Genomic DNA, 16,338 nt, shown 5'->3' on the forward strand with positions numbered 1-16,338 from the left:
GCATATAGAGTGTTAGTTGGATGGCCGGAGGTAAAACGAACTTTTGGGAGGCGGAGATGTAGATGGGAGGATGATATTTTATTTATCTTATTTTTTTATTTTATTTTATTGGGTTATTTTACGACGCTGTATCAACATCTAGGTTATTTAGCGTCTGAATGATATGAAGGTGATAATGCCAGTGAAATGAGTCCGGGGTCCAGCACCGAAAGTTACCCAGCATTCACTCATATTGGGTTGAGGGAAAACCCCGGAAAAAAACCTCAACCAGGTAACTTGCCCCGACCGGGATTCGAACCCGGGCCACCTGGTTTCGCAGCAGACGCGCTGACCGTTACTCCACAGGCGTGGACAGGATGATATTAAAATGGATTTGAGAGAGGTGAGGTATAATGCTAGGGACTGGATTAATCTTGCTCAGGATAGGGACCAATGGCGGGCTTATGTGAGGGCGGCAATGAAAATCCAGGTTCTCTAAAAGCCATTTGTAAGTAAGTGATTATCATTCTAAACAAATTATTAAGATGTCATAATTATTGCTACACGTTCCTTCTTTTCAACTTAACCTTGTAATAGATGTGGACATAATGGAAATAACTCATTTTTACACAAATGATTCTGTAGAAATCAATATACATTGAAACCCCGCTAATACGGATTTCACTAATTCGGAATTCGCGTCAATTCGGACAGCTTTTTCTTCCGCACAAGACATTTTGAGATTAATATTGCACACATTAAAGGTAGAAGTACATTAAACGGGTAAAAAATGTGGTAATAAATTCAAATTATTCAAATAAGATTCATTAGATCAATTAAATGAATCAGTGGACTGTAATTCCAACTACAGTATCACAATTTTTATTTTAGATTTAAAAATGTTCGTGATGTGCATAAGGAACAGCAGCGCAATCAGACGTAGACAACACTTCACTCTTTCTTTAAGTCACAGTCTCAAAATTCCAAAGCTACTTCTTCTGTTCAGCTGAATTGGACTGAAGAACCTCAAACTCATTATTTTTTTAATTAAAAATTTGTGTTCCATATGTTTGTAAATAAAAAATTTAGTAATTAACAACTACATAATATCACTATTTCTTTTCAATTGATGAAATAATACTGTTCGAGTACATTCTCTAGAATTCGAACTTTCACCATTTCGGATTAGATTTCCTCCCAATTAGTCCGAATTAGTGAGATTCTACAGTATTTCCTCCCTTATGATCGACAAGTTGCTCATTTAGGATGTGTAAGCTGCTGAACGTATATACCGTGATGGAGGCTTAACATATAAAAAAAACTACATTTTGCATAAAGTTAATGACTAATCAATAATTATTACATTTGAATATAATACTACAGACTGTTTCAAACACTATGACTTTCGTTTACTTTATTGTATACCTACTACGGAAGAGAAAAGGCACAGTGGACCGGGTAACACCGATTCCTTCCAAAAAAATTCAGGTTCTGATTTCCTACCGAGAAAGGGCACAGCCCTTTTCTCCCTCCCAATTTTTTATTATACAGTGAAACCTCTCATTTAAGGACATCGAAGGGACATAATAATCTGTCCGCATCTGGGAGGTGTCCTTTATTGGGAGGGAGGCTTCCCACTCTAACAGTAAATTTATAATATGCATTATGTATCCCTTCACATTTTAAATTAAATGTATTACTGTAGTTTAATTCTAAATGTAGTCGACTGTACTACAGTAAATTCTTTGCAACTTTGAACTACAGTAGATAAGACCGAAAAAGGAAAATACAGTACTGTGCCATGCAATTTTATTCCAGGTCTACAGTTTACTGTAATTTACAATCTTCAAATTAACCTTTACGTTCAGGTGCCATGTCTCTCGAAACAGAACAACCGATTGAAGTGAAGAGAATAATTCTACTAACCCTGTCATGTGTCCAATACAATTTCATGATCGCGGAAACCTTGGACCCATCAGACAGGTTAAATTTTATGATATTGTTTATCCACCCACTTCCAGCTAACAAGGGGTAGCCGGCTGGGCTAGTGGTAGCCTACGAGACACTTATTGTCTTCTTTCATGTTAAGGAATTTCTGTACAGTTCTCAAAACTAAATTTTCCATTTTTGTAATACATTAGGTCTTGAAATCCATCCAAGTTCTGTTCGCAGTCAGGAGGTAAAGCAAGTTCTAGGACTGTGAAACAGCTGTCCGTGTCGTGTCTGAGAGTGTCCATAAATGAGTTAAAATTATCATTATTTCTATATTATTTCAGTTGGGACATAAAAATCTGTCCGCATATGAGGAGTGTCCGCATCTTGGGGGTGTCCGTAAGGAGAGGTTTCACTGTAATCTGATTATCTTCATAGCTCATATTAATTAACCAGGCACACAATTTTCCGCCACAATTTACACAGACATCGAAAAGTCAAGGGTATAAACTAATAACAATCAAGTCATATTATAGGAAGTGCATTATTTTAGTGTGTTTAAACATTATGTATTTTAGACTATGGTTATCTTTACTCTGCAGTCGTGTCAATTAAATAAAACCTTTTAAGTTTCTATAAAACTTATTAAAACAGTTTTTTTTTATTTCTTCTACATGAAAACATTTGGACATGGCATTGCAATACTGTAAAGCAGCCGTGGCGAGAACGTGACTTGCGAGGCATTGTGGCTCGCAGTGATAGCTGTGCTTGCTTCTAACCTCCGCCAACCCCCACCCTCTCATTCACTGAAGTCAAACTCCATTCCACTTGTATTTGTCTCTGACCTGCGAGTGGCATTTGTCTCTCTCGAAACCATGCACGAAAGTTCCAAGTAGGATGGGAGGACGCATTTTTTTGCTGTCAATATGATGAGAATATTAAATGTATGATTTGTTCACAAGTATTATGAGGAAAACGGTTGCATAACATAAAACGGCATTATACTTCATGTTACTGATGAAACATTAAAAGGTTAAATGTTATTGCTGTTGTTATCATCATCATCATCATCATCACTATCATCTCTGTACGTCGACCCTTTTTCAGCAGATGTGCGAATAATGCGGTTAGCTCTTCAATTTGAACTCACTGATTTACTATGTGATGTCAAATGAAAGCTAGATGTGAGGACTTGACAAATGTTGAACTTTCAAATTTTTGCCAAAAAATAAATATCCGAAGCTCGTTCTTTCCCTTGCTCTGTTGAAGCCATGTTCGCTACAACTTACGTTTGTGAAAAATTATTTTCAACAATTAAAATAGTAAAAACCAAATTTAGATCACGACTGACAGACAAATACCTTCGTGATCAACTACGACTGGCAATAAGTGACAAAATTCCTGATTTTGAAACTTTGTCGCAGAAACATTCTGAAGACAGTTAATTTTAGGTTATGATATTGTTCATTTATTGTTCATTTCTTTCTTCGTTACACGTACTAAACATTAGTTTGTAGCCTTGTACTGTATAAAATTATATTTAAGTGCTTGACGTAAGGAAAATGAAAATCCGTTAATAAGTCAGACAGTTGCTTCAATTCCCCTTCGGGTGTCCGCCTCCCTCCATAGGTGCTATGCACGTTGCAGGTTACACAGTGGCTCGGCGCACGATTACATTTTCGCCACCGCTGCTGTAAAATATTGATTTTTCCGGTGTCTAATACTTAAAAACATTGAAGATCCCGTGTAAGATTGGAGCTTCATATTCGATCTTAACGACTATCTCTGGTATGTCATCTACGAAAATATTGAAAAGAAGGGGCGAGAGTATGCACCCTCGTCTAGTCCTTCTACGTGCAACCACATTTTCCAAAACATTGTTACTACCCTACTTTACAGAAAACTCTACTTTCTCGTATACTGCTGGTATAGCTCGCGCAAGGAACGATTACCGAAAAGCAATGGTGGCGTTGCTGTCTGTTTTGACGTGTGTATGTAGGCACGCCGAGGGGGCGAGAGGTACGGGCCGATGGAAGTACTGTCTCTTCCAAAAAGATAAACAGATGAGGACATCGCTGTGGAAATAAAGAACGTAGCAAGAGAAAAATTCGAAGCTAATTAAACGCGCAACATATGTTTACGAATGAAATAATAATACCGTGCTATACAAGACACGTATTCACATGAAATGGAACAATCTAAAGTCGTAATGTAACTATCACAATGCAAGACTGATTCTATCGATGTAATTTCTCTTCCAACTGTACTCTTGAATATCATTCAAGTTATCTCGTGACCTTTCCTGTCGCCCGCTCTTCCTTATCACAATGTTTCATTCGCATTCCTTCCGTCGGGTATTCCCTACTTGCGAGACCTATTAATCATTCTCGACAACATTCCTTTTTTCTAAAGTTTGTACAACAAAGCTTCACATTCTACTGAATAAAATGCTTTTCCAAAGTCGACGAATGCGCATTGCAGTTTTTCTCTCGACTTTTGTGTTTCCTTTAGCCTTAATGTGTCCAAAACAAATATGTTGTCTGCTGTACTGAATTTTAAAGATCCTATTCTCATCAACTTCAGATACATGTATCTTTTGCGATTTCCAATATATCCAATGGACAAAATCACTGTAAAATTATATACGGAAGATGAGGAAGATGAGGATAGGCACTTTAAATTTCAGGCTGGTTCTGACAAAGGTGCATCACAACAATATATATATATATATATATATATATATATATATATATATATATATATATCAGGTTACATTTGATGGCTTGAGTATGAAATCGTTTATATCCACATTTACTACAAGAAAAATATGTAACATTTACAATGGCAATAGACTAAGTTAAATTAAATATTGGGAACTGTTGCAGGGGTTACATCTGCTACTCTCTCCATCTCTGAAACGCTGAGTCATGACCATCTGGTGGGAGTGGCGTCTAGGAGCGCCTTGTAAGTTCTATAATGCACTTATCGCTTTAATCAACCATCAACATTTCCATCAAATAAGATTTGACACTTTCACGATGTTTAACTTGGTACGATTTATTTTTTTCTTTTAGCATATTACTATTTTCTATCACGTTCTAGATGTAGAAAAATCCTATGTTTTGGCGAAATGTATACAATACACCCCATCATTAGAAAGGCAGAAATAGTAGATCCTCTTTTCCTGCCTTCCCTGATGCTAGAGTCTATACGAGGATCTGAAAAGATAATATTTCTTCATTTATGGCACGGTAAAAAACCCTACAAATCCGCATCCCAAACTTTCATTCATTATTTCATTTTCATATGCATACTGTCACCGATGGATTTGTTCCTTATAATAGATTAGATTTGTTAAATTAATAAACAAATTAATCAAGTAGCTACATTAACCTAGTCAATAACAGTTACACTCATTTTAAATTAATTTACAGGCACATTTTTTAACCAAATCATATATATTTATTTATTTGAGAGATTGATTATGTAGTTCAAATTTTAGTTTTTGACATTCTTTCACTCATCTATTCATCTATACTTCGCTCCATAGTGTCTGACAGGAGAAGTAAACATTGCTAGCAGAGAAGGAGAGAAGTATAATTGCTATTCAACCAATGGTGGAGGTCTCATTTCACGCTTGACTTGAAGTTGGGTGAGGGTAGAACGCTTCAGACCGCCCAATTTCAAGTCAAGAGTGGAATGAGATCTTGCCATTGGTTGAATAGCTTCTCTCCTCCTCTGTCCGAAATTATGGAACAAAGTATAGATATTCATTTTTATTCGCTCCCTCATTCACTAATTCACCAAAACACTCACACAGTCACTCACCAACTCACTCACTCACTCACTCACTAACTCATCAAGTGACTCATTTACCAACTGACCCATTCACGAACTCACCCATTCAATAATTACTCACTTGTTCACTCTTTGATTTAATTACTAATTCACTCTTTCACCTATTCATCCTTCCAGTCACTTTTCTTTTATTAGTTAATAACAGTTATATTTTCTTCCTCCAAACACTAAAGCGAAAAGTTACCGCACTATGCAGGGAACGTGTTTGTTGAGCGCACGTTATTACGTAGTGTTGCATTATTACACTTGTTATTGAACATTATATTTTGTGATGTAGGATCGATGGAGCGGAGAAAAATTCTCTCCGGCACCGGGATTCGAACCCGGGTTATCAGCTCTACGTGCTGACGCTCTATCCACTAAGGCACATCGGATTCCAATTCCGATGCCGGAGCTTAAACTGAAATGATTCAATCCGGCATCGGAATTGGAATCCGATGTGGCTTAGTGGATAGAGCGTCAGCACGTAGAGCTGATAACCCGGATTCGAATCCCGGTGCCGAGAGGATTTTTCTCCGCTCCATCGATCCTTCATCATATGATAACGCAGAGTTCCTGCATGGAAATATCATATGTACTTCGGTACATCGCTATAATTATATTTTGTGTTCTTTACTCGTCAACCGAACATTCCGTATGCTTTCCAATGAACGTGCACCCCATCCCCACCACTCGGGAACTTTAGTCCTACCGTAATGAAACTGAACGCCCGCCCGCGTTGTTACAGATTACCGGTGAGTCGAGCAATGGATTGCGGGCAATTTATTCCACGACGTCCCCTGCATAGTGCGGTAACATTTCGCGCTCTCTCTCTGTACCGGTACCCATTTGGCTGAAGAATTTATGTATTTTTTTTATTCTACCACTTATCCCACTTAATCACCGTCACAAAATGCTTATTTCTAAGAGAATTTTTTTTTTTTTTTCCGAAAAATCATAGTGAATAGTTCTCATCCAATTTTTTTTAACGCTGTACTCGCCACCAGTTCACCCTCACTTTTCTGTCCTCCATAGAACTCTGTTCTGTTTCGTTGGTTCAAAACTGGAAATCAGAGTACGTCTAGTTCATCTGCAAGGTAAAATAACTCGGAAACTCACTTATTGTTTATTGTTAGTAAAATAACATGTACAAAAATACAGTCTTAATTCTTTCCTGAAGGAGTAAAAACTCGTGCTCAGGGAGTTATCTAAAGACATACTTAACACAAAGATAATTATTTGACACAAAGTGGGTCAAGGAAAAAAAAAAGGAATAAATTAACTTAAAAAATACAATTTCAATTTTAACAATTTAACTCATACATGTACATATTAAATCAATATATATATTCTTTAAAAATGAAATTCCTAATGCTATTTTTGAAATGTCTGATACTAAAATTTTCCAAATTTGGGTTATTTTTCAATTATTTTATTATATAACCTTGGACCAAAGTAAGTACCATGGCTAGGAGCCGTGCTTGTGAAACACTTTGGTTCCTCTAGTCGAATAAAATCGGAGGTTTAGGAGTAACCAGGTAACTCGTACTAGAGTGCAAGTTTTAATCCTCATTTGGATTATTATCTCATTAGTATTTCAGATGTGTATTCCCATCTGTAATATAAATGAAAGGTATAATCCTTGGTAAGTTCTCGAACTCATCTCGCCATACACCATTTCGTTACCGCAATTTCCATCACTATAGAGGGTGGAAGTGAAATAACCCTGCAGATTTTCAGAGCGAATAGCTCATGTTGTATGAAACTAAAACTGTAATATCATACTCGTGGAAAGTTAACAGTTTTTACAGGAAAAAAAATATTTTTCTCAAATGTTTAACACCCTCTTATTCGGTAACTATTGCGAATAGGATCGTGATTTTTGTTCAAATCAATAGGAAATCTAATAAAGAAGATTCTAGTACGTTAATTCAGCAAGTTACAGTCAACTCCGGTTATAGTGAACCTCTGCGGACCAGCATATTTCGTTCAGTAAAACCGAAGTGTCTGTTTTTATACTACTGACGTTGCTATACATACAGTATTAATGTCCGTTTGGGATAGACCAGGTTCAATATCAGTACTAATGTTCGCTGAATCTTCCAACTTAAAAACTTTAAGCTTTGACATCCTGATGTTCACAGTTCGAAACTTGAATCTAATCTGGTCATGTAGGTATTAGGCATTGATCGATTTCGCACCTCTTCCCACTAGAGGTATGCTACCGTGTATCCGGCCTTGGAATTTCCCGGGTTCACTTTTACAAAGATGCGGGAGGAAGGGTTGAGGACCATTATACTGTAATCCTTCTTGTATTTACCTTTGGTCATCACTCTACTTCCTTTTACAAAAGAAAACACTTTCTCTTCCTATTCTTCTAGTAACCTCTTTTAAAGGAGTCACAACTAATCCTTCCTTTATCCCTCACTGCGTACACTATTCTCTTTAACATGTATCAAGCTGTCCTGCAAGCTGAACAAATCCTTAGTCTTTCAATGCATTTAAGGAGTAGAAGGTTTGAGATTTTGTTCTGAACATATTCTTGGAAATTTATAGGAGAAAGGGTTTCCTAAATTACCATTTCGGCCATTATAAAATTACATTTTCTTGGGGAAGTTATAGTTTTAGGTTCACTACAACCGAAGTGAGGATTCACTATAAACTGAAATATTATAGTACCATTATACGAGTCTATAATGGTAGTAATTAAGACGCGAGTATGTTTATGAAACGAGCGCAAGCGAGTTTCATAATTTTCATACGAGCATCTTAATTACCATTATAATCAAGTTTCATACGACTTTTTATCCTCGACCGTATTTCTAACTTGAAATTATTCAGAAGTATTCATTTTATTCTTATCTGACTGAGGAGCGGAACTGACTATGTGCAATAGCTCGTAAATTGTGAGATGTGCGCAGACGAAAAAGTATTGATTTTTTCCCAGAAACAAATGTCCACATTGACCTTGATATAATCTAGAGAGTAAAATAAACATTAACCTTGATATAACCTTGAAATTGGTATAGACACTGAAAAACGAGATGACAAATTGAATTTATTTGAATATTATTTACAATTAATGCTAATTATTATAGTAACAGAACATAACCTTCTGCGACAGTATTGGATTTCCAGCCTCCGTGACGTTTCGCTAGTTGTCTTTCGATTACATAGCCGAGAATAATCGATACTTGCGCTTTCATATTGCTACAATGATGCTTTCTGATTGGTGGAACACCTGAACTTTAATGAATAGGTATACTTTAATGAGGTCCATTAAAGGGCTGCTACCAGATGTATAATTACTACATTTCGGCATGGTCGAGCATAATAGTACATTATACAACGAGCCTATAATGAAGGTAATTAAGAAGCGAGTATGGACATTTATGAAACGAGCGCAAGCGAGTTTCATAATTTTCATACGAGCTTCTTAAATACCATTATAGGCGAGTTTCATACGACTTTTTATGCTCGACCATATTTCTAACTTGATATTATTAATTTTCTTTGTATCTGATCTTGGCCAATGTCCCGTATGTTGTGAGATGTGCGCAGACGCGAAAGTATTGATTTTTTTCCGAGGAACAGATGTTCACATTGACCTTGCTAGGCCATAAGAACCTACAGAGATAACATTGAAATTAAATTAGAAATTGAAAAACGTGATGACAAATTGAATTTATTTGAATATTATTTACAATTAACGCTAATTATTATAGTAACAGAACATAACCTTCTGCGACAGTATTGGATTTCCAGCCTCCGTGACTTTTCGCTAATTCTCTTTCGATTGCATATCCGAGAATAATCGATACTTGCGGTTTTATAACGGTAGAAAGCTGACCTGTCATTGGCTGAACAGTTCTAACCTGAGTCGTCATTGGCTGAAAGACCTGACCTTTAATGAGTAGGTGTACTTTAATGACATGCATTAAAGGTCTGCTACCAGGTGTATAATTACTACATTTCGGCATGGTCGAGCATAAAAGTACTTTTTAATGTATGCGGGTCGGGACCAACGATTTAGGTTCACTATAACCGAATGTTCACTATAACCGAGTTCACTATATCCAGAGATAGCTGTATCTAGATTTTAGAGTTATTTGTGAAGCGCAAACATTAATGGAACGTTTGGACTGCAGCTACAAGAGGACGACGCCGTCGGAGAGGCGCCTGCTGGTGTTGCTCGTGCTGGCCCTGCTGCTCGCTGTGGCGCTCATCATCGCGCTGGCCGTCGTCTCCTACTACTGTGAGTACGCTTACTTCACACTAAACTTGTCGTCCTCCCCTACTCTTAAATACACGGTCGGCTTTTCTTATTGTAAGTACAGGGTCCTCCGTATATGACGTATCATATACTCAGTTCACATCATGTCACGCAGGAGGATAGGCTCTGTAATCGCTCTGTCTTCAACATAACTGATGATGGGAATACAATCTCCGAAACATGTAAGATAAATAAAAAAGTTCAACAGGCGTAAGTGTTCATACAACTGTTATATTGCCTTTTAATTTTAATGTATTTTATGAATTTTAATGAACACTGTTGGAAAATTGACCAAAATTGTGTATTTTATCGTAATTAGCGTGAATTTCTAGCAGCCGCACATTGTGCAATAACGCAAATCTACCTGGACAAAATTAATAACTTTTTACATTCCAACGGATTGTTATGAAACTTTGTACAGACCTTATAAATAGCACATATTTTTTGTGTACAAACTCTGACTACGTTTGTGTACGAAGAACTACCCCTTTATAAGGGTGTTTTAGACTAAAACAATAACTTCTCTCCTATGTAACGGATTTTTAAGAAACAATGTAAGCAAGTTACAGGTAGAATATATTTTTTGTGTATACACTATATTTACGGTTCCATAAGAAGAAGTACCCCTTTACAGGGGGTGCATTTACGCAAAATTAACTTATCTCCTACATAACAGATTTTTATGAAACTTTGTACAGGAGTTACAGGTAGCATATATTTTTGTGTACAAATTCTGATTAGGCCTACATCTGTATGCTCCGGGTAAGCTTAATTGTTGTGCAAAGTTTCATAAAAATATATTATATAAGGGAGAAATTATTAATTTTGTCTAAATGTACCACTATAAAGGGGCAGTTCCTCTTATAAAACATAATCAGAATTTGTTGACAAAAAATATATTCCACCTGTAACTTCTGCATAAAATTTCATAAAAATCTGTTAGATATGAGAGAAGTTATTAGTTTTGTTTAAATCCACGCGCTATAAAGGGGTGGTTATTCTTGTGCAAACGTGATCAGAGTTTGTACACAAAACATGTGTGTCACCTGTAAGGCATGTACAAAGTTTCATAACAATCCGTTAGAATGCAAAGAAGTTATTAATTTTGCCCAGCTAGTGATTTGCTTTCTGATTCACTATGCGTTTGTTAAGGTTAGATAAAAATGTGTTCAATGTATTTTTAACCTTATGTTCGATGTCATGTGAATAATTTTGCAGGCCTAAAACACTCACAAGTAATTAAAAACTTCCTTGTTTCATGATTCTTATCTGCTGTTAAGCCAAACATGGAACAGTTACCGTATGCCACAACATTGAAAAAAATTAATTACTGATAAATGCACAAGAACGCGCAAACTTTTAAATAAGGATTCAACGCTCTAAATGATGCTGTATTAAATGGTAAAAGAATTGTTGTAACCGGACGTGACCGGATATACTAAAACTCACATTATATTTGGAGAACTTTGAAATAATATTTTTCCAATTATAATATTTAAACCTTTCCGTAAGAAGAAAAATACTTCACAAACTTGTAATTGAAGTTGCATTAGTAAGAACTTACCTATCTGAACAGATTCCATGTCTCACAACACAATAGATCACTAACAATTGGCTCTTTTTCATTGACATAGTAAGCCTCTCTGTCTACGGCTGAACAGGATCGAGAAGTGTTGGGAAGAACTCATTGTTCATACCCTTCTAAATATAGCTTGCCGCTGAAAAAAAGTAAAAGCTATTTCTCACAACATTCTTCAAATGTGAAAGAACAGGAATTCATATTCACCTAAGCCTAACTGAACAAGTCGAAATTTGATTCTTGTCCACTTAGACTGGGAAAATCGCACATTGTGAGCCGTGTGCAAACCCATACATAAATATTTCAAGCAAATTTCTTTTGTTTTATAGATTCTCGATACAGTTCTGGGATTCGAATATGCGACTCGATCGAGTGCATTAGAACAGGTAAGTCACTCGAATTTCTAAATATATTTAAAACAAATCGGGATTGTGTAGCCTATAGGCCTATGTAATTGACAGGCTTAAGTAAGATCTCATTACACCACGACAACCGTTCTATATCCCCTTTCCCCCGAAACCTCTTTGACTTATCAATGATCCCGCACGATACAGCGAGCATCTAGCTACTAATTTTGCTGTTTTATGAGAGTCTAAAATGTTGCTTTAACACGGTTATTTTCTGTGGAAATCAACACTATCCTCATAAAGTAACATTAATTGGTGGCTGTTACTCTTTGATTGCAGTGAATAATGTTCAAGCATAAAATTGAAATATAATCATTAAAGTTAAATTCATGTAAGGACTAGCTCAATAATAAACTAAACCATAAGAATGATAAAAGTGGTCCAATTTAAAAATTCCAGGTCCAATTTAGAAGAACTGTCTTGCATATTGAACCAAGTGGAGATCATTGCATTTTGTTTGGTATTGTTTAAACTGTTACTTATAATGTGTTGTAGTTTTACATGTGTATTTTTTAAATGTCAAGGTATGATTTGTGACTAGTTGCAGGAAATGGGACCTAAAGTCGGATTTTTCATTTTTTCTTTTTTTTTTTTTGTGGTTTCAAAAAGAGGATGAAATACTGAACATTAAAAAAAAAATCTTGGTTCTAGGTGCTATAGTTTTTAATATATCACTTATTGAATATTGATATTACTTTATGCACTTTTCGAGAAAAATGCAAATTAAAGTTTTCATTTGTTTTGTTAGCAACTATAAGAAAGATTTAGGTATTTAAGAAGCACTGTAAAACTACGTCCTAGTTTAATATGTAAAAAAAAAAAAAAAGCCTACAGGTAACTCAAAATGTCAAAACATAGAAATGCAGTTTTTACACCGCAAATTAGTTATTTTGTTCTCCTGTAAAATTTCCTTTCACGACTTTAGGTCCCTTTTCGCACAACGAGTCACATTTGGTGATATAGTGAAAATTTTAAGTGTTTCCGTTTTGACAAAAAAAAATTGTTGGAATTGGTCCAATTTGGGAGATTCTCCCCTATGAAGGACTGACAATAATTTAATCCTAAGCTACAAAAACAAAATTTCACATAATAGCGTATTAAAAGTTCAGAGTTCAATGCTATTAGGCGCGGTATCATAATTTCTTCAGCGTATATTTCTGTTATTTGTTGAGTAAATTTTCAATCCGTGAATCTTCTGAGACATTCTGTATAAGCTGGTCTTGCCCTAATAAGACAACAGATCGATGTCTATTCCTGTCTTGAGCGATGTGATGGGAGTGGAGATGAATATTCTAAACAGCAGGGAGAGAAGAGGGCGTGGCGTGCTGCATGAGAAACAACTAGCGCTAGCTTCATACGGGAGAAGCTATAAATTCCGGCGTTGCAGCGTGCATTTTTATTAGTTTTGTTAAAAGTGTTGTTTTAGACTCTCTCATTCTTACCCTTTTATAATATTTATTTTGTCATCTCTTTAAGATTTCCCAATTCGTGTTTTATCAAGTAAGTTATATATGTACTTAATATATAAGTGCGCCGGTCTAATATCAAGCCATTCTGTTAAGTTCTTTTCATTCTTGGATTTATTTTGCTTGCTTTATAATGTTCTCTTTATATCTATATAACATATTAAACACAATTGGTTTTTATAAATACGGCTTTATCTATCGGTAAGTTTAAATGAAAGTCGGCTGAGCCTTACTATGTCCTAGGGGTACCGACCGGAGTTTGCTTGGAAATTTTGCGACTACTCAACAGCACACCCTTCGACATTATCACGAATGTAATGTGAATTAATTCCAGTCATTCAAGGGCCTCTTAAAGATTACAAAGAATTACATTTATTATTATTATTATTATTATTATTATTATTATTATTACTACTACTATTATTATTATTCTTATTATTATTATTATTATTACTACTATTATTATTCTTATTATTATTATTATTTTTTTTATGTAAATGACACTTACTCACTTACTTACTTACTTACTTACTTACAGGCTGGCTTTTAAGGAACCCGCAGGTTCATTGCCGCCCTCACATAAGCCCGCCATTGGTCCCCATCCTGAGCAAGATTAATCCATTTGAATATTATCTTCCCATCTACATCTCGGCCTCCCCAAAGGTCTTTCTCCCTCCGGCCTCTCAACTAACACTCCATATGCATTTCTGGATTCGCCCATACGTGCTACATGCCCTGTCCATCTCGAACGTCTGGATTTAATGTTCCTAATTATGTCAGGTGAAGAATACAATGCGTGAAGTTCTGTATTGTAAAACTTTCTCCATTCTTCTGTAGCTTCATCCCTCTTAACCCCAAATATTTTCCTAAGCACCTTATTCTCAAACACCCTTAACCTATGTTCCTCTCTCAAAGTGAGAGTCCAAGTTTCACAACCATATAGAACAACCGGTAATATAACTGGTTTATAAATTCTAACTTTCAGATTTTTTGACAACAAACTGGATGATAAAAGCTTCTCAACCGAATAATAACACGCATTTCCCATATTTATTCTGCCTTTAATTTCCTTCCGAGTATCATTTATATTTGTTACTGTTGCTTCCAGGTATTTGAATTATTCCATCTCTTCATAGGATAAATTTCCAATTTTTATATTTCCATTTCGTACAATATTCTGGTCACGAGACATAATCATATACTTTGTCTTTTCGGGATTTACTTCCAAACCTATTTCTTTACTTGCTTCAAGTAAAATTCCCGTATTTTCCCTAATCGTTTGTGGATTTATTCCTAACATATTCACGTCATCCGCATAGACAAGCAGCTGATGTAACCCGTTCAATTCCAAACCCTCTCTGTTATCCTGGACTTTTCTAATGGCATACTCTAGAGCAAAATTAAAAAGTAAAGGTGATAGTGCATCTCCTTGCTTTAGCCCACAGTGAATTGGAAACGCATCTGACAGAAACTGACCTATACGGACTCTTCTGTACGTTTCACTGAGACACATTTTAATTAATCGAACTAGTTTCTTGGGAATAGCAAATTCAATTAGAATATCATATAAAACATCTCTCTTAACCGAGTCATATGCCTTATAAATGACACTCGGGAGGAAATTAAACGCAGAATAAGTATGGAAAATGCCTGTTTTTATTCGCCTGAGAAGTTTCTGTCATCTAGTCTGCTGTTAAAAAAAAATCTGAAAGTTAGAATTTATAAAACAGTTATATTACCGGTTGCTGTGTATGGTTGTGAAACTTGGACTCTCACTTTGAGAGAGGAACAGAGATTAAGGGTGTTTGAGAATAAGGGTCTTAGGAAAATATTTGGGGCTAAGAGGGATGAAGTTACAGGAGAATGGAGAAAGTTACACAACGCACAACTGCACGCATTGTATTCTTCACCTGACATAATTAGGAACATTAAGTCCAGACGTTTGAAGTGGGCAGAGCATGTAGCACGTGTGGGCGAATTTAGAAATGCATATAGAGTGTTAGTTGGGAGGCCGGAAGGAATAAGATCTTTGGGGAGGCAGAGACGTAGATGGGAAGATAATATTAAAATGGATTTGAGGGAGGTGAGATATGATGATAGAGACTGGATTAATCTTGCACACGATAGGGATCGATGGCGGGCTTATGTAAGGGCGGCAATGAACCTGCGGCTTCCTTAAAAGCCAATTGTAAGTTTATTATTATTATTATTATTATTATTATTATTATTATTATTATTATTATTATTATTATTATTACTATAAGCTCTTATCATCTAGTCTGCTGTCCAAAAATCTGAAAGTTAGAATTTATAAAACAGTTATATTACCGGTTCTTCTGTATGGTTGTGAAACTTGGACTCTCACTCTGAGTGAGGAACATAGGTTAAGGGTGTTTGAGAATAAGGGTCTTAGGAAAATATTTGGGGCTAAGCGGGATGAAGTTACAGGAGAATGGAGAAAGTTACACAATGCAGAACTGCACGCATTGTATTCTTCACCTGACATAATTAGAAACATTAAATCCAGACGTTTGAGATGGGCAGGGCATGTAGCACGTATGGGCGAATCCAGAAATGCATATAGAGTGTTAGTTGGGAGACCGGAGGGAAAAAGACCTTTGGGGAGGCCGAGACGTAGATGGGAGGATAATAGTAAAATTGATTTGAGGGAGGTGGGATATGATGATAGAGACTGGATTAATCTTGCTCAGGATAGGGACCGATGGCGGGTTTACGTGAGGGCGGCAATGAACCTTCGGGTCCCTTAAAAGCCATTTGTAAGTAAGTAAGTATTATTATTATTATTATTATTATTATTATTATTATTATTATTATTATTATTGTTATTGTTTTTAAATTAAATTT

General features: G+C 35.9%; 1 protein-coding gene across 2 annotated transcripts in view; it reads left to right on the plus strand.

The window, feature by feature from the left end:
• Nep5 (Neprilysin 5) overlaps positions 1-16,338 on the plus strand; it is a 192,930-nt gene that overhangs the window by 130,606 nt on the left and 45,986 nt on the right. For both annotated transcript variants that reach the window (XM_069840179.1, XM_069840180.1), the window contains exons 3-5: positions 4,797-4,875; positions 9,897-10,003; positions 11,930-11,986. In XM_069840179.1, the coding sequence (XP_069696280.1) occupies positions 4,797-4,875; positions 9,897-10,003; positions 11,930-11,986 (243 nt within the window). The remainder of the gene's footprint in view (positions 1-4,796; positions 4,876-9,896; positions 10,004-11,929; positions 11,987-16,338) is intronic.

The sequence above is a fragment of the Periplaneta americana genome, chromosome 11 (genome assembly GCF_040183065.1).
Source record: "Periplaneta americana isolate PAMFEO1 chromosome 11, P.americana_PAMFEO1_priV1, whole genome shotgun sequence".
NCBI lineage: Eukaryota > Metazoa > Arthropoda > Insecta > Blattodea > Blattidae > Periplaneta > Periplaneta americana.